Here is a 26593-nt window from a genome sequence, read left to right as displayed (position 1 = left end):
TCACACTTTCCATTTGTGCCGAGAGGAATTAATATTCTGTCCGCAGTAAAGAATTAATCAGACACAGTCTTCTCCTCACTATCAGATTTTTCCTCACATAGTTTTTTTTGCAGCAGCATCTAATTCCACACACACGTCACACATAATTGTGGCCAGAATCCTTCATCTTCATGTTCAGCAGGATTCATTCATATTCCAGTCATAACTGAAGAACACTTGAATGTGAATCGTCCATAAACGGCTCTTTTCTTCTCTATAGAACTCAGTGATGTCACAGCTGTTTGGCCAAATCCCAAACTCATGTCACATTCAAACTGTCAGAATCTTCCCATTGAAGAACAAAACATCTGATATTTCACAATCGCAGGTAAAACTGCTTTTTCCAGCCCTGACGTCGCTGCTCATAAGCCTTTAAATGATTCATGATGCCTCCACTTTCGATCAAACAGTGTGAGATGCTCTTTAAATGCTGGCCTGGTCCCAGTGTCCAGCCTGCCAGACTCACCGTCTTGGACTGAAATTCTACATGACTGTGGGTTTTCCCACGCTGAAGGCAGCATGTTATCACGAGTTTCCATGAGTCAGCAGCCGCAGTCGTGAAAAAGTAACTGCATCTATTCAGGTTGTTCGACAAACAAATACTCTACTTATGAGCTTAGTTTGAACCTTCACACATCTACAGCACTATACACCACACGCTAATGCCGCACTTACACAAAGTAGGATTTGCTCTTCGACCGTATGCCGTAAAGTAGAATTTTGTAGGGTTTTTTTTGCATTGACCCAAAACCAGAAGTTTCATCATGCCATTGCAGGCGATGCAGATCTGCTCAGGCTTTGACAGAGGTGACATTCACCAGTCACAGAGCAGTTCAGAGCGAGAGGACACTTCCTATTGGCGGCTCCACTAAGCAGCATCCAGAGTGACTCGGACCAGAAAACCTTGATCCCAAAAACATTAGGATTTAACAACCTGAAGATAAGACTCAACAATCGAACCAATTTCTTTTCATGATCCTGTCTACTGCAGCCTCAAACACACCGTATGAAGCAAGGGTAGAATAAAATTTGAATGCAGTAGCTGGTGTTTGACCAGAGAGACAGTAGATACATTGATTACTATGATGTATAAGTTTTAGTACTTTGCACTAAACTGTGAACTAGATACACATAGAGTATATACACTGATTTAAAAGTGAAAAAATGTGTTTTAGTTAGACTTTATCTGCAGTGAAAGACCCGTCAGTTTTGTGTAAATGTGTCTTATACTTAAGCCGTTAAGTGCTTAACTGGCCACAGATGGGCCTGTCAACCTTCTGATTCACTCTCATTGAGAATGTGAAGCCCGGACACCTTCCAGTGCCGAGGCAGTGATGACGTCAGTTAGAGTTTGCAAGGTCTCAGTACTGAGGTCTGCACACTGGGATTAGACTGCTGGGTTGTGATTAGTTTCACCCACAAACTCACTCACACGTTTGCAAAGAAGTCTTTCAGAGCAAAATGAGGGTTTACAAAACAGGGAGGTGTTGAGAGTTTTTTGCAGTTGGTCTCGCTATTTTTTTTTTTTTGTCCAACACGAATAGAAGCAGTGGTTCTAACTGGGCAGTTAATAAGATAGGTGTGTTTGCCTTGACCTGAAACTGGCCCCTTTCCCACGTCTTTAAAAAACATTTGCAATTGACTGGGTCCCTGGAGACGCTTTACAGGCCCTCGCAGAATTCAGCTAAAGTTCTACATAAAGAGTGTCAATTTCTACCCACTGGATTACCCACTTCATGCTCATTAATCCACACACATACACACTGCTCACTTCATTGCTACTACAAAACCAACGGAAGAGTGATGTGTTAGGTACTGCAACCCCCTCTGCTGCAGCTCCAACAGAGGGTACTGCAGCGAAGCTTGCCAACTTAAAAAATAGGTGACAAAGGCACAACAGTTTTTTTTATTAGTTTTGGCCACACACAGCAGCCAGCAACAGTTATAAAGTTGGGGTTGAGCACAGGCGCAGTTTCCTCACACATGTTGGGACTAACATTAGCTCCCAACCGCCGAAGCCAAGAGTAAGAAAAACAACAGGAGAAACAAGTTAAGGACGCTCTCCTCATGCGGTTTTCGCTGTGTTTATGGGCCACAATTAGTCAAGCGTCTTAAAGTGAGCTTGTTAAGAGGGAAGCATGTAAAGTGAAGGCAGAGATGGCTGAAGGAAAAGGAGATATGGATGAGATGTCAGAGCAGAAGAGAGCTGTGTGCATGATGTGGTATTCATCTTAGCAGAGAGAGTGAGAGTCAACCTGAGCTGGCTCTTCAGCACGTGTTCAAACAAAAGCCAGTTGGCAGACATGCAATAGAGAGAGAGCTACTTTTTTGGTGCCTGTTACTGTTATGCAACACTACAGACAAAGCCCAATAGGCAGGCATGTCTGTGAAAGAATGACCTGGGGGTGTTTCTGTCTCTATATCTAACCCTGCATGGTTTCTGCACAGGATGGCTTCTGCAAAAATGAACATCAGTGCCAGTTTTAAGCCATTAAAGGTCGGGTTGGAGATCCTGGAAAAAAGCAGATTGAGCAGGCTGCATTTTGAATTCAAAAGTCCAAGTACAGACTTCCCTCCGAAGTGACGCCTCCAGAGCACAGGAACGCGCAGCAAACACAGATTCACGAGCACTGCGCAGCATCGGTAACTTTCGGGTACTTTTCGGCAGTAGCTTTCCCAGAAAAAAACGTCTTTCCTTTTGCGCCCAACACCTAGCTACCACGCGCTGTCTTCTGAGCATGCACGAAGAGGGGCAGATGGGTGTTTGATTGATGCATCACGATTCCAGTCAATCAATATTTCAAAGGCCTGTCCATTCCACAGCTGACAGACATTTTTCATTTTAGTCACAATTCATTGGTTGCCATCGGGGTATGAGGAGGATTTTAAGCAACACAGTAAAAAAAAGTGATCTCCACTCTACCTTTGAGTATTTTACAGACTGACTATGTAGCTGTGTTTCCATCATGGCACAATTCGGTTTGGTACAGTATTGTACGAATTTGGAATGGTAAAGCCCTGATTGTGAATCAGTTGTCAGGGTGTGCGCTGTGCCTGATGGCCGTGTCAGCGAGTAGCGTCACATCACACAGGTGCAACAACATCGAACACGACACAACAGACAACAGAAGAGGGCGTCCAGCTGCTCTTTTTCCCTGCAGGGTTTGTGGCCGTTTGTCTCAACAAGAGGTCAAGATTTGCATCAGAATAGACTGCGAGCATTGAAGAAGCACCGGGCGCAAGGGAGTTACATTTGACCGCACCATTTTACTCTGGTAGCCATAAAAATGGAACGGTAAGGTCTGGTTATTTTGGTACTATTCCAAATGGATATGCAAAAAACGGAATTGCTCCACTCGAGGGAATCACGGCATATCTGATCCTTAAAATGCCTTGTGGTGCTTTTCAAGAGTATGGAATTATGGAGTCATAATTACAGACCTGCAGAAACCCGACATCCTTCCCACGTCCTACTCTGACACTTCATATACTGTTCATGTTTAAATGACACAACACTCCCGTGTCACTTAAGCCTGATTTCTAACATTTTCCTTCCAGCGTTTTAAATATGTTGGGTTACTGGTTATTGTTAGTGGCTGCAGTTACTAGAACAAATTGGGACATCCATAATTTTAAAAGCGTAGTTAGGTATAGGGAACCCTCGGTGCCAACAAAAAAAGGATGAAAAGCACTGATGGGATGAATGCAGCAGCACAGGTTGATTTAACGCTATTTACAGAAATCACAACACTTAAAATATGTGGGGTTTGTTGGATCAACAAGATAAAACTGTGTGAACCACATTAACCAAATGTTAATTTGGTAAATGCAATTATTTCGGGCATTCATGAAAAAACTTACTACAAAAAGTATTATATAGTGTAAAAAAATGAAAAGTCAATGCAATATTTGCCTTCAGCAACACTGTATTTAAGAGTAAATTCAAATGGGAACATGACTTTTTTGTCCTCGCTGTCCTGATGATCACTGTGCAGCACAGGATGGAGGGGTGACCGAGGAGGATAATTCAATGGCTCCATATTTAATTCATCAGCCGTCGCCCTGACTGATGGTTACTGGGACCTGAAACTAATTTAACTCTGGCTCCTGTTGCTTTCAGTGTCCCGAGCTGCATAAACAAAACAAACACATTCAAATTCCAAAAACAAATTAGATCACGTCTGCCACACAGCAGATTTATGAAGAAGTGGAGGGTTTATTTCAGGCTAAGACACATAAGTTAGATGTGATTTCCAGGTAAAGGACTGCTGATAAATGACGAAGCCTGGGACAACAATACTGAACAGCCTCAAAGCTCAAAATCTGTTAGTGTTGCTCATATCGGATTTGAATGTGTCATGCAAGATGGAGAATTTGCAGCAAGTTCGTTCCTGCAGCATTTTGTTTTTATTACATCAAAGAGTCAATGGTTTGCTTCCATTTACCTAGCACGACCTGAAAATGAAAACCTCTATTTTTCTTGCAGGCATCTACTTACACGTTTATTGATTTAGTGAAGAAAGAAAATATAAACAGATAAATCAGAGCAGAGGTTTTAAAAGAAAGAAAACCACAAACCAGAGGTTTTTTATCAGATTGAAATTAAGCCATATTTTACATTATTTGTCTAAAGCGATTGTCAAATCAAGCTCTTGCCACTAAACTGTGAGTGTTTTTCCAAAGGGCTCATTGCTGATACAGTGTGTGTCAGATTTTATGACCATATTTGACATAAACACAAAGACATTTATATGTGGCTTCAAAGGTCAAGACGCAAGCGTTTCAACACATGGTTTGTGTGTCAGCCACTCCCCTTTGAAGCTCTGCAGCATGTGCATATGAAATTCATGGAGTGCAACTTGGAACACAGTTATCCCCACCACCCACCACATATTTAGATGAACTGGTTTTTGGGTGAAATTTCCACAGAAAATTCTCGGATTAAACACGGAGCACCACAAGGATCAATCTTGAGCCCGACTACATTTTCATTCTGTTCATGTCATCACCACATCTCTACATGAACTGGTAGAGTTGTAACTGCCATCTAAACCTGACATTACACTAGATCAGTTGACAAACTGGGGGCTCACAGGCCACATGCGGCCACCCAATTGATTACTTGTGGCCCACCCCTTAATATCATGTTATAATAAAAACCTGGCCCACGATGTCCTCTTACCTACAAACACAGGTGGTGGTATGGAGGTGACATAAACAGAATATATTTGCTGGCAATATTTTTATATACATACAAATAAGATATTCAGTTGTAATTATTACATTATTATTATTATACATTATTATACATTATTATTGACTTAAGTTTATATTCATTTCAGTTTTTTGTATTAAAAGATTTATTTTGTACCATAAATACATTTATGTTGTGAAGTATATCTCATTCCATATCAAAATAAGCACTTTTACTTTAAATGGGATCAGAATCAGTATCGGTCAATATTAATATCGATCCAATCCAAAAATCATATGCTGCATGCTTCATTATGCACAGACTGTAAAAATGTTAATAAAAATCAGCAAAATCATTTTTAGCTGAGTCATGTTTGAGCTGTTTCTTTCTTCTTTTTGGGAGAACAATAGTTGTTACACAGTTGGAGAATTATGTCTTTGGAATGACTCAGCACTCCAGCTGTCTCAGTGTTATTATCAGCTTCATAAGTTCATAAATAGTCTTAAAGGGTCCGTATTGGTAGATATTGCTTATCATTGCGATTCATTCAACCCCTGCACAGGGTTAATCTCTACATACCTTTCTTTATGACATGAGAGCTGGACGTCACACAATTCTCATAGAAACTGAACTTCTTATCAATGAAATTGAACAAATCAAATACAGCCACTCCAAAAGGTAAAGTAGGTAGTTTTTGTTCAACATGGAATATTCTTTAAATTAGATCAGTTCAGAGAAAATAATACACTACATGACTCCATTACACTGATTCCTTGTGTATATTCCAGGGCCGTTGAGGCATGAAGCAGACAAACCAGACAAAGTGACTTTCAGAATCCACTACATGACTGTGCTTCATACACTCTACTGTCTGAACAGGCCCATTAGGGCGAGCAGTCTGGGTAAATATTCCAAAGTTCATTTTTAAAAGCAAAGGGTAATGAGAGGTTGGTCAGCCCAGGTAAACTGACTCAGCAGATGCCTTTTTAGTCTTGTGTTTTTATTAAATCCTTTTACACTTTTCATTCTAGCTAATTAAACACAAGCCTGTGGCGACAGGATTTTTTTTGGTCTTTTTTTTTCATTATTATACTATATTTAGCTCAGAGTAATTAATTTTTTTTTTTTTAATTCTCACCAATGCAAATCAGCTCCTGTTCAAACGTGACGCATAAACAAAAACACTGTTGTTGTTTTTGTTGTTGATATCATACTGTGGGGTTAATTCTGTATCATGGGGGAGTTACGCAATCTGCTCTCACATACCTTAAGTGGTTGGAGGACTCAGCAGGGTTTGCTGTTACATATACAGTATAACATTAGAGCAGCCTGGTCTTTGCTTTTAAGCAGGGAGGGAGGTTTAAAACCACATACACATACAACCTAACCATCGTCTGCACCTTTAATGATTTTATAGAGTCTAAGTAGTCAAGGCCCGGGTGTGATGGGAATCAGTCAGGACTTACTGGAGTCTATGTTTTTAATAAAGGCTTCATATTATAACACACAGCAACAGGAAATAAACAGTATGTGGGACTATTATTATACCCAATCCTGTGTGTGTGTGTGTGTGTGTGTGTCATAGCCATAAGACTATATCTGCAAAGTACTGAAGGTTTAAAGGAAAACTCCAGGATAATGTTTTAATGTAAGGGTGTACGCACATACATGTACAGTAGCACTATATTATTTGAAGATAAAATAATCTGGTAATTGATGTGCATGTACATATCATATACTCCATGGGATAATATATACGTACAGTATATATTCCCAGAATCCATTCATCAGCTATTGTGAGCGATGGCTGTATTAAACTATCTCAAAGTATATTTTTATGATTTCTAAAGGCCAACCTGAAGTAAATCATAGAAGCTCCATAACAGATATGCTCCCCGTGCCACAAGAATTCAATTTAATTATTACTGTTCTCTGACGTGTTGTCATGTTGTATATCTCTGACTAGTCTTCCAAAAGAAAAGAATTTTAATTAGATAAGTACTGTATTTAGAAAACAAGGGGTTTTCCTTCAGTGCATTTAAGTGTAGTTACTTGAATTGCAAATGGAGACACTGAGACAAGCTGAAAATGATGGGGATTATGCAGTCTGAAGAATGAAAATCAAAGAGAAACTGGTATGACAAATAAATAACAACGTTTGTTCAAACCAGTGGGTATAAATTTAAACACTCTATTTGACACAGTGATACAAAAAGCAGCCAGCGGTGTCAGAAGCACGGTTGAGTCGGTACGAGACATTCCTCGCATACATGGATGTCACGTGGCATGAACTACTCTGACAACTCTTTGAAAGCCATGTCCGACATTCTTCGAGGTTCCCCTTTCATGCCAGCTTTGCCACTCGACTGGTAAAAGATCCGGGCGGCTCCGTTACACACAGCTGGAGTGGAAAAATGCTGACAGACACCTCGCTGCACATCACGGATCTGATGACCCCCCCCCCAGGGACGAGCTCACATTTTACAACCAGGTGACACAATCACATGACCCAATGTTTGATTAACTGCAGGTTCTAACGTAAAGATGTTCTGAGGTCAGCAAGTAAAATGCCAGGATGCTGGGGCCAGACAGACTGAGCCTCATCTGAGCCGTTGTTCACACTTCTCTCAGCTCAACAGAGGCGATTGATCTGAGACAGCAAGGGAAGCTACGCTTCCTCTAAAATGGTGTTAAATATTTACTGTGTTGTATTGACATTTAAATACTAAACGTGCGCTAGACAATTATGACGTGACACTAGTTCAGCTGATTTTTGTATTTCCGACAAATGCATCAAAAAAATGTTTACTTCCACGGAAGCTCAGCTTCTCTCTGAGTCAGTGGAGCAATGGGCGGACGCTGGGCTTCTGCATGATGATGGGAGCAACTGTCTGAAAGGCAGAACCAGCTTTTGATTGACAGCGTAGCCTTTTCTGCACCAGTCCTGTGTGGATTTTTGTGAAGTATGTAAAGAAATAGCTAGTTGTTGTGTGTTACTTGCTCAGCGATATAAGTTTTCATTTGTACATATACACTGGAAATAAAAACACATAACAAAGTTGTTCATTTGCAGAATTTATGTAAGAATTTATGTATAAATATCTGGGCCTGCCCTGAAATGAGCTTCCCCAGTTTCAAAGACAAGCGACTGCCACTGCAGCTCAAGTATACAAGTTTATAATCTGTCATGGACATTAATGATCTGACACATACATATTCTTAGCCAGCTGGTATCAAGCAGAGAGCCTGGAGTTCACTATTTGGACAGGCCAAAGAAGTTTTTGGCTGTGCCTTTTAATTAAAAAAACATAGTTGGCCTGTTTAAGACCAGTCGTCTGTCACAGTATCACCATCATCACTGACCACTCCAGGTACAAAACATGTTCTGTAATTTTCCAGTGGGACATTTAGGAGATAGGAGCCTATCGCTTCTGCTTGTATCAATAAAAGCAGCACACTTGTATTATTTCACGTTAAAATCTACCTTATTTGGATGTTTTGGAAAGACAAACAATATTAATTTGAAGAGTTGTTTATTTCTAGAAATGTTGTAGTCATGACAACACTTACAGACCAAGACTTTTATGAACCAGTGTCGGTTGCTGGTCTGCAAAACAGGGGAAGCTCATTCACACATCAATCAATACTTAATTGAAGCAGTGTACTGCTGTGGCAATGTACGAGAAGCTAAATCACACTCTAGTTCTAGTGAACCTTTAGTCATGAAATGTAAATACAACACAGCACATGTAGGACCGTTTATTTAATGACATTTTAGAGGAAGCGGTCACAGACATAGACCTCTGACTGAGCCTTGAATTAATCTTGTTTCACATGACAAGGATGTAGTGTGAGGGAATAAGGGAACAAATTAGGTATTTCAAAAGACATTATTTGTCGGAATGCTGTTTGCTTGTGTGTGACGCACACACCGTGAATTAGTTATTTGCAGCCATGAACAAATAGTGTTGACTGTTTAAAGTCAGAGAGGCAAAGTTGAGATGGTTTGGCCACGTGCAAATGATAGTGGAGGGACAGTGATTATATTGTGACTGAGGATGTTGAGAAGGTTCATGGATGTTGTGAAGGAGGACATGAGGACAGTTGGTGTAACATAAGAAGACACAAGGGACAGGACAAGAAGAAGTTTAGAGTTGACTGTTCTGGTGGATGTTTCGGTTAAACAGTGACATACAGTATACTAAATCCTTGAATACAGGAGTTGTCATCACAGGATGACGATGGCAGCGTATTTATGTCTGAGGATTTACAATTTACTGTTAACTGCTGCTTCATATAAACAGGTCAACCAATAATTTGCTCTTGTGAACAACACAGTGTGACTCCATTTATTTTCTAATTGGATATATAAAAAAAAAAAAACGCTCTGACTGAGAGCTGTGTCGGGAAACTTTGACAACAACAGACGTGATACGCGCGGATAAAAATTGCATGCAGCCGCATGTCTAACACAAGGTGAAAGGCTGGGTCAAAGAAACACAAGCTGTTCAGTTCAATATGTCATCCCACACACATACACACACACACACACACAAAGGAAAATTACAGTGTCATTCAAGCATTCCCAAAACCTTCCCCTGCAATTTCTGCACAACATGTTCAACCGGAATAGCCTTTATTCAACCACAACACAGATGAGCTGACACTTTCTTCCTCTGACGGAGGAAGACGACACACCCATACTGGTACAAACATCGACCAGACCAGGTCTGTAGTCTGGAAACAACCATGTTTGGATCTGATGGTGGTTCTCGATCAGAGATGACATAAATGAAGCAAGCGAAGGGCCACGACTACTGAATATTATCATTAAATCCACATTTATATGCAACTTGCATAACATTTACATTTTAAAAGTAAAAATGCTGTACAAAAAAAAAAAAATACAAAATGTTACATGTTACCTAACTGATACATTTCCTTTCCTGTGAATATTATAGTGAAAATAAAATAAAAGTCTGGTTGTGTGTTAATAGTTAAACGCTATTAATGTGAAGGAGCATGAACTTTAAAGAGTCAACTTGCTGATTGCTGAGGGAACCTGTGAGGATGTCGTGGGCCGAATAAAATTCACGGTTCACGGGCCACATGTGGCCCCAGGGCCTTATGTTGCCCATATGTGTTCTGGATGGACCAGGATCATGTAACTTACAACAACACATGCAATCCAGTTCAAATTCATTCAGATTTATCAGAAGGCAGATTTTTGTGGACTCAATCTCTTGAAAATGTATCTGATAAAATCAATAAAATGTCAGGACTTCTGGGAGCGATCGCTTCAGACGTCCCAGTATAATCCAAATGCGGTCATTTGAGAAATAGAATGCAAACAGTCAAACCTCAGAATAATTCACAGCAAGTGTCCTGCCTCCTGCTGTGAACACATCTATCCCAGACAATGTCACACTGACTGCATTGGGCTTGTATAAATATACAAACTCTGGGAAATATCCTGACCCAGTTCTCCTGATTAGGGCTTGGTATCAAACCACAAGACTTTTGTGATGCAGCATGCTGTTTGATAGAGGTGAAACAGATAAAACTTAAGAAATATACCATAATGTGCTTTATCTTTTTTTACTGAAAAAATATAGTTTGATAATGGGTATCAAAGCCCAACATAACGATACTACTTATCATATTGAACATTTTATTCGATATTCAGCCCTACTGTGGAAATTATTAGTCAACTTTTGAAGTACCCATTCAACATGTCCCAGTTTGGTTTTTTTTACTGACATCTTATGTGAGATGGGGCAGAAGTGGCAATTTCTTCCAATATTTCTTACATTTCTTATTCGAACACTGTCAAAGTCAGTACTGCACATACTGGTGCCCTCAGTAATTCCCCTGCCGAGTTTTAAGCCAGGCAAACCGTTGGACAGTAATGCGATTAACTGTTAGATGGATGGATAGATGGAAACAGGTAGTGTCTGTCCGATCTTTCACGTCAAAGGTTACTTCGTTGCTTGAGTAACCACTAAAATATTTGTCTAAATAGGCCATTACCTCTTTGACTTCTCAATGAAGAAAATGTATATCTACAGTACATACAGCTACGATGTGAGTAGGCAAAATATTATTATATTAATCATATTAAAACATAAAAATATATATCGTTATCAGTTACTGGCCCAAGCGCTCCCTACATATAGGCATATCAGGTATCTGAAATAAGTTCAATATCGTGCGTCCCTAAAACAGAGTGAATCTACCATCCCTCAATTAATGCAACCCCAGCCAAAAGCTACCAAGAACCAATTCTGTCACCGACATACATCATTATTCTTGTATTCTTAGAATGAAAAGGTGTAAATGAGTTTCCGAGTGAACCCCGTGACTCATGTCCCTGCTCCTTGTTTTCCCTTCGAGGAAATTCGAATCCGAGTGGATGTCATTCCTTTGCGGAGCAGCTGTAAAACCAGCGAGCATGTAGACACTGCTGGATTACAGGGAGTGTGTCATTAAGCCGATCCCCTCAGGAGTGGAGAGGCTCACTGCAAGCCACAACTCGACATGTAATGAGCTTATGAGGGGGCCATGATCCATGCTCAGTTTAACAGCTCAACTTTATAACATTGCAGATGGAAAATGTCCAACAAAAAAAAAAAATGCAATAAGGCAATATTTACCTGTCTTTTATTTGGCTTGTAAAATCATCACACCATGTGTTACTGACCCACAATGTAAAAAAGGGTGACTTATTGTACAGTTTCTGTTATATTTAAAGTTTTGAAATACATGATAAGATATAATTGTGGCTAAATTGGGCAGCTCTATCATTACAGGAGCTTATACTTTTTTATTCAGTGCTCCAGCTTCATCCAGCAGACATCAACGGGACAAAGGACTACAGATTAGATGCGATTTTTATTTGAATTATTTTGAAATAATTACATACCAAATCAAATCTGTATGAACTTGACTTTTTTGACACAGCCTCAGTATCTTATATTAATTTCTCACCTCTACTGACCACATTTGTGTCACTGCCTTCAGAGTCTCAAGACTGACACTGACGTGTGAGCACTGACACATGCCTGCGATTTTGGTTAACAGGCAAATGCAAGAAACAGCGTCTGCCTCCCACATTCAAACTCGCATACTAATCTGTGAATTAACGCGGCGCTGAATAAATGCAGCCCTGACCGACTCTCGCTGCCTCACTGTCCTGGAAATAGAAGATGAAGTCATTAATGTAATGAGCAGTGGTGCACCACAGATCAGGAAGCACATCAGGAGGTCTAGTCTAAACTGTTGCTGCTACTACATTATCCAGCCTAGATCACAAACGACCAGCAAATAATCTTCTGTCCAAGCTGCAGTGCAGTAAAACAAGCTCAGGGTCAGAGGTCAGGGTGGACTGTGTGTGTGATGGACCCATTAGCTCCCTCTGCTCTGTCACACAATGACTCTTTGGAAAAGTCCCTCAAAATCAGAGAGGAAATGGTAATTGGTTACAGCAAGAGCTGTGTTTTCAACTCTTTACATTTGTTTACATTGGCTTGTATTATTAAAATATGTGAATTCAGCGACTGCTAGTTCCTATTTGCAGTTAAATCAAAGATGTACAGAAAACTATCATTTTGACCACATGAAGAGTCATGAGCAAGACGTCTGACATCAAACCGAACAAACGGACGGAGCACCACTAGTCGCATGTCGGACCAAAACAAACACAATCGTGGCAGCAAAGGCCAGTCTCTCTCTCATGCCTATACAAGCAGGTCACCAGTGATACCAGACGTGGAACATCATGAGTAACTGTGGAGTCCTTCTGCAGTAATTGGAGCTCTTTATCAGGGAAATACCAGACCAATATGGTCTGAAGCCTTTTTTTAGCCAGAACAAGTTTTCTTTGGGGGCAAATCCAGAGAGACGCCTTCACCTAGAGGCATGGAACCATTTACTGCCACGACTGAGCAGCTCATTACTCACTGTGTCTATAGCTGCAATCAAGTGGAAATCATAAACATGTAATCAAAACATAAACTCATTGACGGGACATTCTGTTTCTGAGTGTGGACATGCAAAACACAGCATATTTAAACACAGAAGCTAGATAATGACACTGATTATTCCATAATTATATACTTAAGACATTATTGAGCTATATACCTTATATTTATATGGTTAATATTTGTTTCTTGCATGCTGGACCTTCAAATATGATTATTCTCAAGAAAACTAGTGTCACACATTTTTTATTTACTAATGTTGCTACATTTGTGATGGACATCAGAGATATAGATTACTACCGCCTAAATTTGAATAGGTATGCTTGGACTTGGCTTTGGTAAGACTTTGGTAACTAGAGTTGATTTTTAACATGTAAATTGCAGCATTCTTAAACACCTCGGTTGCCTTCATGATCTGGCCAAGCGCCAACATTAGCGCTAAGATACACAAGTAAGACTCAACACTATGTCATCACAACAACAGTGTTGTGAGTCACTACATCACCTTTGCAGGACATCCTGTGATGGCATTAGTGTCCTCATTCTGGGAAGTTCATAATGATTTGTAAATCAACATTTCTGCAGACGTGCAGATTCCCTCATGTCAGTGTAGTTAACCAAAAGGAGCCGCAGTTGTTGTTGTGCAACAAATGCCCAATAAAACAAGGAGTCAACTCAACCGACTTTGTTTCACGTAAACTCTTGTGTCACCTTGTGAAGCAACGGCGAGGAACATTTTCTCACAAACTTCATCTGAATCAGACTTTTGGTTACGGGCTACACGCTCACACTGCTCTGCTCCCCGATCACAGCGGCGCTGCAGAGTCCCCGGGGAAAATCAATACTCCACAGCGTGTGGAGTCGAGAAGGATGAACTGACTCTAAAAAGGCAACACTTTCATCCCGTTTAAAAGAAAAACACATTCTGCCCGTAACGGCTGAGAAAACATCCACGTGGACCACGTGACTGTGCGGCCTGTGTTTATTTTAATGGCGGAGCTGAATAACAGATATGACAGTGTGCACGCTGAACTTTCACCCACTGGCTGCATTTACCGAGCACTCGTGTGCGCACACCCACACCTCCTGGACGGAGAGTGAGAGAGAAGAAGAACAAACAAGGAGACGTCAACACTTTTAAACTTTGAGGTTAACGTGTTTTTTTTTTTTTAAGGCAGTCCTGAAGTCAAACTTTAGAAATCTGTGCACCGATTGGACAAAATATGATGTAGATCTGTCTGATGCATTTAAATATACATGTATGGATGTTAGTGCCGTCGCTTTCTATTCAAAATTCAAAATTTGCACGCCAGACGTTTTTTTTGTAAAAATATTTTTCGAGCATGTGTCCAGTCAACGCAGCATTCACATCGGCCATGCGAATTTGACACTTTTATTGTGTATTGTGTGTGTGCTCTGGTCGCAAAGACACCGCGATGTGATTTCTTTCCCCTCGTCCTTATGATTTATTTGTTTCTTCACATCGTGAGTCACATATATTCGGGGTGCAAAGACCTCGAGAATGTGGGATGTAAATTTCCTACAGGACGGGCCTGCACGAAACGCTGGCTCAGAAGCGCCAATGTAAGTAGTACCTCTTAGAATCCAGCAGAGGGTGCATATACACACATGCCTACCATATCATATAACAGCGTCAGCTGCAACAACATTTCAGTGATGCAACCTACACTACATGAGGGAGAGTCCAGTCTCTCCTCTCTCCGCAGATACGATAAATATGTATTTTCCAGCAATATCTGTGCCATCCAAGCATGTGTTCTCATCCATGAGTAATATTGTAAATAAAAAGAGAGAGAGACAGAGAAAAAAAAGAATCATCTTAAGTTACACACTACAGCTTTAAAAGATCAACATTATCCAGCAGCTTAACCTCCTGGAGCTTAGCTTGACCTCACATTTGCCTGTCAAATGTTTTGTCCTGTTTCCTGACATTGGAAAACGTAGACTGTGGTGTTACGCAACCAAACGATAAACAGTGCAATGCCAATAACATTATAGACAGTAAAAATGACTACTAGTCATTTAAATAACATTAAAACATCAGAATATCTCTAGTTCCAGTATCTCAGATGAGAGTAGATTTTTTTTAAGTTGAAATAATCAGTACAATAAAAATGAAAGTTCATTACAACTAAATGTATGAGGTTAGTGGTGAAGGGGTGGGTTAGAAAAGGAGAGAGTGAGTGTGTAATGGTGGGGAAAAAAAGGACATGCGACAGTTGTAACCTAGAAAACATAGACGGGTAATCAATGGGTGGAAAAACAAGGTGTGTGTGTGTGTGTGTTTTCTCCATTGCTCTATTGGTTGTTTGGTCTATAAAATGTAATAAAAAAAAAATACTTCATTTCACTTATTAATGACTTATTTTGTCTACAAACCAAAATTAATCTAAAGCAAGAAATATTCACATTTAGGAAGCTGAAAGATCAGAGAGATGGTATTAATTATTAACAAACACTCAAAGCGAACAACCAATGATCAAAACAGTTCCAGTGAATAGTTAATGGTATAGAAAGTGCAGTGAGGTCAGGAGGTTGCATTGTCGTGTGTGTATCAGAGATAACCTTCATCTTAAATCCTCTCCACCTTATCTAGAGCCGTTGGTGGAGGCGACACCCGTCGCTGCGACATTTGTTTCAGTTTTTGTATTTGAGAGCGAATGAACGTTTGTGGCGCTTGCGCTTTATCACCTCTGCTGCTGATGTTGTGAATAAACCAGCTGTGAATGTCACACATGATGAACCTGTCTACATCTCTGATGTTGACATGAAACAAACAGGATTATTCAGGGGAGAGGAAACCTCCCACAAGGCCACTGGGAAAGTTATGCCGCTTTTCCACTACATGGTTTGATTGGTCAGAGTGTCGTCACTGGAAGAGTCATGAGCAAGACGTCCGACACAAGAATCAAACCGAACAATGCCCAACTGTAGATCAGTTCAAAAGACTTAAAAATTCTACTCGCGTTAATCTCCAACATTTAACATGGAAATGTCTAAAATCTCAATATTTCACTGAGGAGTCGACAAGCCGCATCACAAACCGCTGCCACTGTATTTCAGCTCAGTGACTGTGTCAGGCGGAGTCTGTACTTCGGTCATGCAGGAAGTACTGAACTCATCTTTTGAAATTAACTGACTCTAATGATTCAGTACATCAAAAACAACTGATCAGTCACACTACTGCTGATCCGCTCACGAACAGAGAAAGGTGTTAGAGTCATGCTGCAGCTCTTACACTCACTACACCAATGCTCGAAGACAGTCGGGAGTATAACCCAGCCAATAAAGAGCTACCTTGGTTATATTAGTATCAATATTTGCTTAAAAGACATATTGCATAGTCTATATTGTGTCAAAAAACAAAGTGACATCTTCAAATACATGTTTGCTCCAAAGCTGTTGTTAAAGTGAGAATCATAACCGCTTCTAACTTGAAACTGATCACTGTTTTCATGTGCAGTGAACCTCTAAAACAATAATAATAACGAACACTGGCTGTGTAATATTACTTACAAATGTTTTTTTTTAAGGTGGATGCACAATATTGGACTTTTTGCCAATATATCGATATATCGTGGGTACTTCGGCCGATGCGACGCCAGATTATATATAAGATTTACCCTTCATCCACCTACAGATGAGAATTAGTATCTTCTGCAGTTAAATTAACATAATATTTTTTATACTCATATCACAGCAAATGTAGATTTTTTCATTGTGCAAAATAAATAAACATAAAAAATAATAGTTGTAGAGGGCGCCAACATAGAAGCCTAGGATGTAACAGCCTATTCAGCCAACTGTTTTAGTAGTGCCAAGCTTGTCAATAACACATTTTAAAGCCAATATCAGCCAATACCAATTGGGTATATATTGCTGCCATTTGAGTGTGGTTGTTTTTGTGAGCTGTGGAGCACTTGAATTTCCCAGAGAATGAATAAAGTGCTTATCTTTACTTATCTATCTATCCATCTGTATATAAACACAGTTCCTTGACAGCCTGTACAGATCAGATCTACGTGCCTTTCTCATCATTAAACCTGCTACATTTTGACCAAACAGTCCAATCACTTCATGTACACATTACATTCACACGTAATGACTGACTCATCAATTAATTGACAAAGCATTTCAGCCAAGTTTTCCAAATCCAGTAAGTTGCCTTAGTGATTATTTCGCTCGACTGAAAAGCTTTTATCATTAAACATGTAATTTACGCTTCTGTTAAATGAAGTGAAGCTGCCAGACTTATATTACACATCCACTGTGTGTCATGTGAGTTACATTACTGAGTTTAATATTAAATCTCACAAGTTCAGAGTTAAAATCCTGGACAGAAATGACCGACTGAGCTGAGCTGAATGAGAGATCTGAGAAATCCTGACCAACCTGCTCTTGACACAGGGAAACCACACTGGAAACAGGTTTTATGTGGACTAAGCAAATCAGGCTGCAGGTCTGGAGGTGTTGACGCAAAACATCAACACCTACACCACCAGTGTGCTCCTCAGCTCAAAGATTACATAAGAAGAGGATGGTCCTGTGTGTGTGATCAGGATTAACACATCACAAAGACAATTGACTGCTTACTTACTATGAAAACTAAGAAACCCTTTAATACTTACATGTTGGAAACAATTCATATCCACCAGTTCTTAACATTTGCAGAGAGATGTACAATATTATAAAAAAAAATTTAAAGTTTTACTTTTTTTACTTTAAATTTAGATTATCATCAACTGGAATGTTGTGTTTTCATGACCAGTTTCACTTGTTGGCTAAATACAACTTCACCAAGCTTCCACAAACTCCTACATGCTGGACCTTTAATGTTTAGTGGATCTCAATCTGAATATTAACATTTTAAGCAAATTAAGTCGCAAAAGACCTGTGAGAAAGATCGCAATTAGGTAGTCTGGCTTCTGTGATTTAACCCTAACCCTAATCTAAACATAACAACATAATCATTTCCTTCCATTGGAAAACAACCAGGCTTGATCAAAGTGCTTTTCAAAACATAACAAGGTATAAAACATAGAAACCTTAACAGTTAACCATTACAGTTAAATAATAAAGTGGTAAAAATCTAAATAGAAGTGGTCTTCAAAAATGTTCAATGGCGAGGGCAGATTTAATTTTTTTTACGTTTTTAGTGGGGTTTTGGGCAGATCTTGTTTACTTTTATAGCGAAGCTATTGTCGTTGATCTTGTTTTTATCTTGTTTTTCCTTTCTTATACATATTTATTAGTATTTATAGTCTTTATTTCCTTACCTTAATAAATAAATAAATTAGTCCTTTATCAGTCCTGCAGGGAAAATTCCTTCTCTGCATTTAACCCATCCTTTACTAGAAACTGTCCTAGAATAAGGAGCAGTGGGCAACCACTGAGCAGTACCCAGGGAGCAATGGGGGTTGGGTATCTTGCTCAGGGGTACCCCAGCCATTTTCTGACATGGTGGGGACTCGAACCGGCAACCCTCCTGTTAGAGGCCAAGTTGCCTTTTCACTTGGCCATGGGGTGCCCTAATTTCTACTTTCTAAAGGATTATCTTATCTTATCTTAAAATCAACCTGTTATTAGACCTCAGAGCTTGGGATGGGGTGTGAAGATGAAGCTCCCATCTAATGTGACTGTGTTGACAGATTCACATCCCCACAACATGAGTAATACCTGGGACACTGGCATTGACTTGTTGTGCCTTACCTCAACCATAGCACAGATCAGTTGTCACACATTCAATCTGATGTTTGGATATTTGAGTACTTTTTGCTCAGGTGTGTTTATATAGTTAGTGAAAAATGACCATCAGATTGCTATAGGTTGTGCTGAAACGAAGGATATAATACATTCTATATTGCACATTCTTATAGCCTCTGTATATGCATTTTAACATAGTAATGGGAAGAAAAAGCCGCCTAAATGATCTGTGCTCTAAGGGTTAAGGTCTAACCTTAACCTTAACTTAAACACAAATCAAACCTAAGCCCCGATCTTACCCACGAGGACCACTGGCATGACAGGGTCAGTGGCAGTGACGGTCCTACAGTGGTAACACATATAAACACACACACACACATAAACAAACCCACGGAGCAGCAGCAGCACTAACCTGCTCTTTGCGCTTCTGCCAGCGGCCGCACGGACTCTCCTCCAGGATTTCACTCTCATCCTCGCTCTCCTCCTCCTTCCCCTCAGATCCTGATTTCCTCTCCGGGACGGACATCGTCATTTTCACACCGTGTGTTTGCTGCAGATCCCCACACTAAGGACTAAGATCCTCTCTCTCTCCGCCTCTTCTTCCTCGTCCTGTCCTGTGTGTCGTTGAGACGAGCGGTCGCGCAGAGACGCTCCGCCGCTTGTCTGCGCACTGATCCTTCCCTCCCTCTCTCTCTCTCTCTCTCTCTCAATACCTCCCTACCTCCCTCCCTCCACACAGAGACACCAGCAGCTCCCTCTCTTTCTTCCTCCCTCTCTCTTTGGTATTTGTTTTAAAAACCAGCAGTAGCCTCCTCTTCACTGAAACCACTTCTCATAAAACACAGACGTGTACGTGCCGCGTGGGAGCAGCGTGGACGTGTTATATCCCACACTTCTTCCTCTTCTTCTCCGTGCGCCCCGCAGCCTCTGCACACAAAATAGGTTGCGAAATGTTGTTTTTTTTTTCCAGGTTTTATATTTGCAGTCACACAGCGGCGACACAAGTTCGCTCAGAGCAGCAGAAACGGTTCGCGCTGGCGTCCAGTTCGAGCAGCGTTCGCCTCAGACGACGCCTGTTTTTACGCAGAGGACTTCATGTTTTTTTTCCCTTGTCGAGTGTCGACCATCTTCCACGCGCGTCGTTGTCAGTGTTTTGAAGCAGCCGTGGGTTCCTGGCTGGCTGCCACGGTGCGCAGAGTGTCGGGACACATTACCGTAAAGGCTGCACCAAGTGCGCAGCACGTATTTAAGGAGGCGTGTCCGGGAGCTGCAGCACAATCGCTGCCATTTAAATGATTAGTGTTGTAAACTGTGGTAAAATAACATCACAAAACACTGTTTTAATCCATTATCCTGTTTTTTTTTATTAAACGTGTGAATATGAGTGAAGAAGTTAAACATAAATAATAATAAGTATAATAATAAGAATAATAATCTGCCAATTTAAGACACTTCTGACCCATTTCTGACTTCTTTAAACCTTCTGTGATCCACCAACACTTAAAAATGCTGATACTAACATTTCAGCTTTGAATGCAGCCTCTGTGTTGAATAGTTTAATTTTACTTTGAAAAAAGATTATTTACTTTACTTTCAAATAGCAAGTTTAAATAAACTTAAATCAATCTCTAATATTGTTTTTAAATTGTATAAACGTATTGGAGGCTGGAAATAAAAAAATTAAAAAAAGTGTTTATTTTGTGGCTCACCTACAGTACCGTTGCGTTACAACAGGGGGCTGCAACCTACACTTTTAGGTATCACTGGTTTAATTGAATTCAGAATAAACACCTTCATTTATTTTTAACATGAAATGATGCTAGATTAGAAAATAATCTTTGTTTTTATGAATTTTCAATTTTCACAATGCATTTGGATTGATTTTAAACACAACTACTAATGTGTTGTACTAATATACTCTAATATACACTTTTTTTATCATGATGTCATAATAATTTTGATGTACTCTCTTACTCATATTACTTAGAAATCAAATGTCGATTTGTGTACACGTCGATTTGTGTACAATTTTCATTTGTTATATCACTTTTCATCTGGTTTTTCTTCAGTTTTGTGTCTTTGTTGTCACTCTCTGTGTCGTGTGTATTAATCGGTGTGTTTTGCCTTCTGCATCTCCTTGTTTATGTTCGGCATCTTCTAGGTCATCATGCGCCTTCTTGTGTTTGTTTTGCATTTCATTGCAGACTCTCTGGCTCAGTCAGTCAGTGAGCGTCTTCTTTTGTCATTCAAGTGGTTGTTGTGTGTCTTTTGATTGATTTTATTTCATTAAATGTCATTTTATACGGAAACTCTTGAGTCTTAGCTTCACTTTGGCCCATTCAGTGATCAACGTGTGATGACTTCTGGGTCTTTCCTTCTGTTATTTTAGTTTTAGTTTCTTTCTTTTGGGCAGACTTGTTAAGCATAGGTCATTTGGTACAGCATATGAGGGTGGGCTGAAGAGTTCAAATCAAAGTTGACCAAATAAGGTTTTTCAACATTGTCTCCCTTGTGTTCTACACACTTCTGTCATTGGTGTTGGTAACAGATCTCATCCTGGCAGTCAAAAAAGTCCTCCTTTTTGTCTCTGGCTCAAATTGGTGGCCCCAATACTTGGGTTAGGAAACGTTCAAGAAAACCGGTTGGATCTGCTTCAAAACGTGTCAAGAATGTTCTCTACTCCTGCACAGGAGATGCTCGCGGCATTGTCTCTCTGATTAACAGTGAAACATCTGTGGTCCATCACCACGTGGTGAATACGATCAATGTTTTCTTGTGTGGTGGATGTGGCAGGACGTCCGGACCTTTGGTAATTATTAAGGCTCTCCCTAAACCACTAGAGCATCATTGACCTTATGAAGAAACCACGTCAGCATGAATGTCCGTGGGGGCTTTTTCTGCAGATGTTTGATAACACCACATTGCCTCATGTTCAAAGTCCTCTGTTAGCGATCAAATATGGGTTTATCTGGACGGAAACGTTGCGGTTAATATCACAAAAGGTTGAATTTAGTGCACACCATGTTGAATCACTCTGGTGTTCTTCCTTCTTAGTCAGCCTATTAACTTTTCAGCCCGCACCCTTGTAAAACCAAACCAACAAGATCTGGATTGAGAGCCTGAAACACTGCTAGTCTCTATGTTAAAGACCAGAGCCAACACCAGAGAGGAGTCTGGTTGTTGTTTATGGTTAATAAAAAAGGGACAATGAGCTGTTGTCTCATGTTGGCTGTTGTGGTGAAGGAAAAGAATTATTAAAACATGCGAAAATGCAGAGATGAAACAGTAGTTACACTCCAAATATCCCTATTCAATACTATTAGACAAGTTCATTCATAAAAGCAAAGTGTGTAAAGTATTTTCAGGGCGGCATTAAAAAATGAATTCTCATCAAACCTATGCTACAAAAGTTAAATCCTAATTGGGTTTCAAGAGAACAACAATGCAATAATCTGAGGAGCTGAAAATTTGTTTGCTCCAGTTCATGAAACTGACAATAAAGTCTTTATTTGAGGTTGAGGCTCAGTTTTATTAATATTTATAGTAAGACAGCATTCCCTGCAGGAGTTGTAAATGACAGTTTCTCTGAGACTTGGAGCGACACAGACAGAAAAAAACTCCTCAGGGAACTTTAACACGAGCGCAGATTTTGAAAAGATGCAGAGAAGAAGGAATACGGTATTTCTAAATATCAAGCTGTGGTTTTTGCATTGCTTCATGGGAACATTTCTTTTGGTACAAATATAGTTTGCCATCTAGTGGTTTGGCTTTAAAACTCAAACATTGTGATTTACAAAATGGCGTTCATTTACTGAGATACTTTTTGAACCTCAGTGTCAATAGCGCCAGGTTTCTTTTCACAGTTTTCACAACCCCACTCTATTTTTAGTGCACAGTTTTCAAACAAAAGGCTGTGATCTGCCAATTCCTCTCACTGGTAATGAGATTTATTCTTGGCACAGGGAGCAGAAGGAAGCGGATACTGGTGCTGTCTAGACGTCTGCAGGGCACAACATGGTTGTTTCAAAAAACTAAGTGTTAGAAGTGTTAAAAAATACAAACCTTTAGTATTTTTAGTGTCATCTCTATTTTAAAGTTAATAAATATGATATTGTGATAAACAACAAATCAACTGATTAATAATTAAATTGACATGCATATTGACACACTGATGTATTTATTGGGATTCTGAGTAAGGAACATTGACAACTGTATTTCTTTTGACTGAAGTTAAAATGTGATGAAGATTCAAAAGGGTAAGTGCGACCTCTTGTGGTACTTTGTTGCAGCTGCAATCACTTCCAGACTCTTCAAACACTCTGATGTTGATGCTTCTTGTGAATTAAATCTACTTGAATATAATATTTCACTATTTTTTACACCAAGGATCTCAAACATAAATGACCTGGGGTTGACTTAGTGTCTAGTCTGGTCAGGAGGGACTGGTAGGGGTGGGCCAGGGCGATATGACCTTAACATTAACCCTTAAAGGCACCTAAACACATTTTTGTGTTTTTGGCTTTTCCTTTCGAGAATATTTCATTGTGAGCCAGCGTCTGACCTCCTCAATACTCTATAGAATGAACGGACACAGAATAAACAAACAAGAATAAAGCAGTTTTAACAAGGCTATAGATTCATGTGAGTGTTTTATCAAACACAATGTGATGATTTGAAACGTGTTAGTAAAGCAGTGAAGTAGTAAAGCGTACTGGGCTGTATTGTCTTTAGCCGGTGGACACAGCCAGAAGTGTCGGAGCTCCACTGTTGTAACTCATTTTCTTGCAGTGCTCCAACCTGGTTGTCTTCATTTCCTGAAAAAGGAGAGTAAACACACGCAAAAAAGGTCACTTCCAGCATCTTTTGTGTGAAGGACGAAAATAAAGTCAGTGCTGACTCGTTTTAGCACAATAATGTCTAAAGTGAGAGGTTGTGTCGAGTTTTGAAATAGACATATTTTCATGCAGCGCATGTACAGGCTTGTTTACTGGCCTGTGCTACACGTACCACAGTTTGAGAACCATGGACCTAATATAGACATTTCACCCAGAGATAAATATCTACTGTATATCTATATTTAAATAAGTGTAAAATAAAATCCCTACACGTGTTAGAAGAAGAAGAACTTCACAACCCCTTAACTGCAAAAACAAAAAAAACCAAAAAAAAAACTTTAAAGAACATGAAAATAAAACAAATGCAGCAGCATCATCAGAATCTTGGGTTTATTCTTAATTTGACCAGTGGAAAAATGGGTGAAACAGCCCTTTAAGTGCTGACCACATGCAATAGTACGTCTACATACAGACGACTATTATAACGTGTTCAAAGCTAAAAAAAAGAGAAAAAAAAAAGGCAGATGTAACATAGTGGTAGTAAAAAGATAAAAGTACCTCTGTGAGTCTCGGTTTCTGGATGCAGTGAACGTATGGCTTGGGGGGACTTTCTATCTGGTCTGCTGCTGTTTTGTAGCAAACACCACAGTCCATGACAGGCTGTAAAAAAAATTAATTAAGTTTAAGTCAATGTGAAAAGAAGAAGAAGAAGAAGAAGATTGGTTTCTCCTGTGACGTTTGCTCACCCTGTCATTCCTGAAGGGACACCTCTCAGCGCTGGACTCGGTCGTTCTCTTGGAACATCTGGTGGGTTTCAGGTAAAAGTGGTGGTAGATGTATTTCACACCGAAGCCACTCTGCAAGAGACAAGGACCAGAGAGAGATTTGTAGCTGTTTACATGCATGGTTCTCAAATTGTGGTACCACCAGTGGTATGTGAGCTTCCTCCGGTGGTACTTGGAGGAAATCCATAAATACTGTTCTGCTGTATACCAGGGTATGTGATCAAAGTGGAGCTGAGGAATTTTGACATTAGTGTGTAGAAAATGAAACAAATAACAAAATAACAATAGTACATTAAATAATATTAGTTAGTGTCACCTTATCTTTCGCTCCATCTTCATCTAATGTCACTACACCAGTGTGTGAAGTATATGTGAGGAAGAGGAAGAGATTGCCTCCTGCAAAATGTCCGTAGCTGACTTTGCTCAAAACTATTTACACCACTGTATTTTAACGTTGGTGATAATGGTGTTTCTTCGAGAGCTCAACATTTACTAAAATTAAACTTAAATCATTAAATGAAGGCGAAATGAATTGTCAAATTTCTATTTAGGACAATATAATCTAAAGAATCCATTTCATTGACTTGGAATAGAATAATTTGTCACAGATACATGAAATGTACATCTCTTTCTACCCCATTGATTAACTATTGTCTGTCACTCACTCAACCTTTCTAATTTTGGTCACAAACAGAAGTAGTAGACAAGTTTGACCTGTTGGTGGCGCCACATGAAAACTCACGACCAACCACATCTTTGTTGTTTTATTAGATTAACATGGTAATAGCCCTTAACTAAACCATTCCACACCATACATCACTATTTTATAATTGTTTTATGTGTATAATTACATTTTTATTCATATATTAATTTTATGTTTCACTTCTTTTACCCTTTAAAATATTATTTTACTTCTTGTGTTAAGCCTGAGGTTTTTTTATGTGTCTAAGTACAGCAGAAGGAATCTATTTTTGTGCTTTACAAAATAAAACTGACAAATGATGATGATACAACCTCATAGGAACTCTGGCATAATAAAATCATATGTCTGTTTTGCAGTTGCTTCATATTTCTTGGGTGGCATTTCTCCAAGTCAACAACCGATTCATGGCCAATCCATGTAGCAAGTATCAAGTATCAGAGTTGAAGGAATGTAGTCTTCTTTTTTTCTTCCCTCTGTGATGAAAACATGTTGACATTTAAAAGATTCAAAGTGAACCTGAAGCAGATGTGAAAACAAGTATTAACCAGAGTTCCCTGAAGGCAGCGTAGCGTGGGTGTGCCAGACACTTACCACACATCCAGTGAGTAAAGGAAACTGGAAGTGAAATGAATCACAAAAACAGAATTTTCATTTTGTCCTCACTTTTTAATCTGAATATTTTATTCTGATTTAAAAATTACAGTTGTGGTCAATATAATTTTTTAATTAATCTACCAGATTTGACACTGTTTTCCCCATAGTTTTTAATCTGAATACCTAATTCTGATTTTAAAGTGTGGAAGAATACTTTATAATCTTTATAATTCCAGTTTTCTTAACTCATCATGAATCAAAACTAGACTTTATACATTTCCTCCTCACTTTTAAGTACTTACAATTAAGTAGATTAAAAGTTAGGCCAAAATTGCATAAAGTACAGTTCATCTTTATAAAACATCAGAGAAGTTTATTTTGGTTACGCATTGGGTTCATTTTAGCTATGATTTATATATTTCCAGTTATATTGACTCTTAAAATGCATCAGAACCGGAATTTCTAAAATGTTTTTCTACTTTATAAAAAGTTGAAAATTAATTCACTTAAATGGAAAATATCAAGACAAAGTTTCGGAACACTCATTCGAGTCTCAAAAATAAACAGTGGATCTTAAAATCTCAAACTCATAGTTTACCTCAATTTCTGACTTGCCCACACTCCTCAGGAAGCGAAAATGGTGGTGCACCCAAGCATGAGAGTTAAGCTGCTCCAGAGCCAGATCGACTCCTATTTTGAAGTTTTCAGGCAGCTCCTCGTAAACGTCCTGGGCCTTCACT

At 39.4% G+C, this 26593-nt stretch overlaps 1 protein-coding gene across 2 annotated transcripts in view; it reads right to left on the bottom strand.

Annotated features, from left to right (window-relative positions):
* LOC122772333 (nuclear receptor-binding protein 2-like) overlaps positions 1-19663 on the bottom strand; it is a 42595-nt gene extending 22932 nt beyond the window's left edge. For both annotated transcript variants that reach the window (XM_044030302.1, XM_044030312.1), the window contains exon 1: positions 19349-19663. In XM_044030302.1, the coding sequence (XP_043886237.1) occupies positions 19349-19468 (120 nt within the window). In that variant the 5' untranslated portion in view covers positions 19469-19663. The remainder of the gene's footprint in view (positions 1-19348) is intronic.
* Between the last annotated feature and the right edge of the window lie 6930 nt (positions 19664-26593).

Source organism: Solea senegalensis, linkage group LG1, assembly GCF_019176455.1.
Source record: "Solea senegalensis isolate Sse05_10M linkage group LG1, IFAPA_SoseM_1, whole genome shotgun sequence".
In the NCBI taxonomy this organism is placed as follows: domain Eukaryota; kingdom Metazoa; phylum Chordata; class Actinopteri; order Pleuronectiformes; family Soleidae; genus Solea; species Solea senegalensis.
Note: the sequence above shows the minus strand (reverse complement) of the source record. Positions and strands in the feature narration are given on the sequence as shown.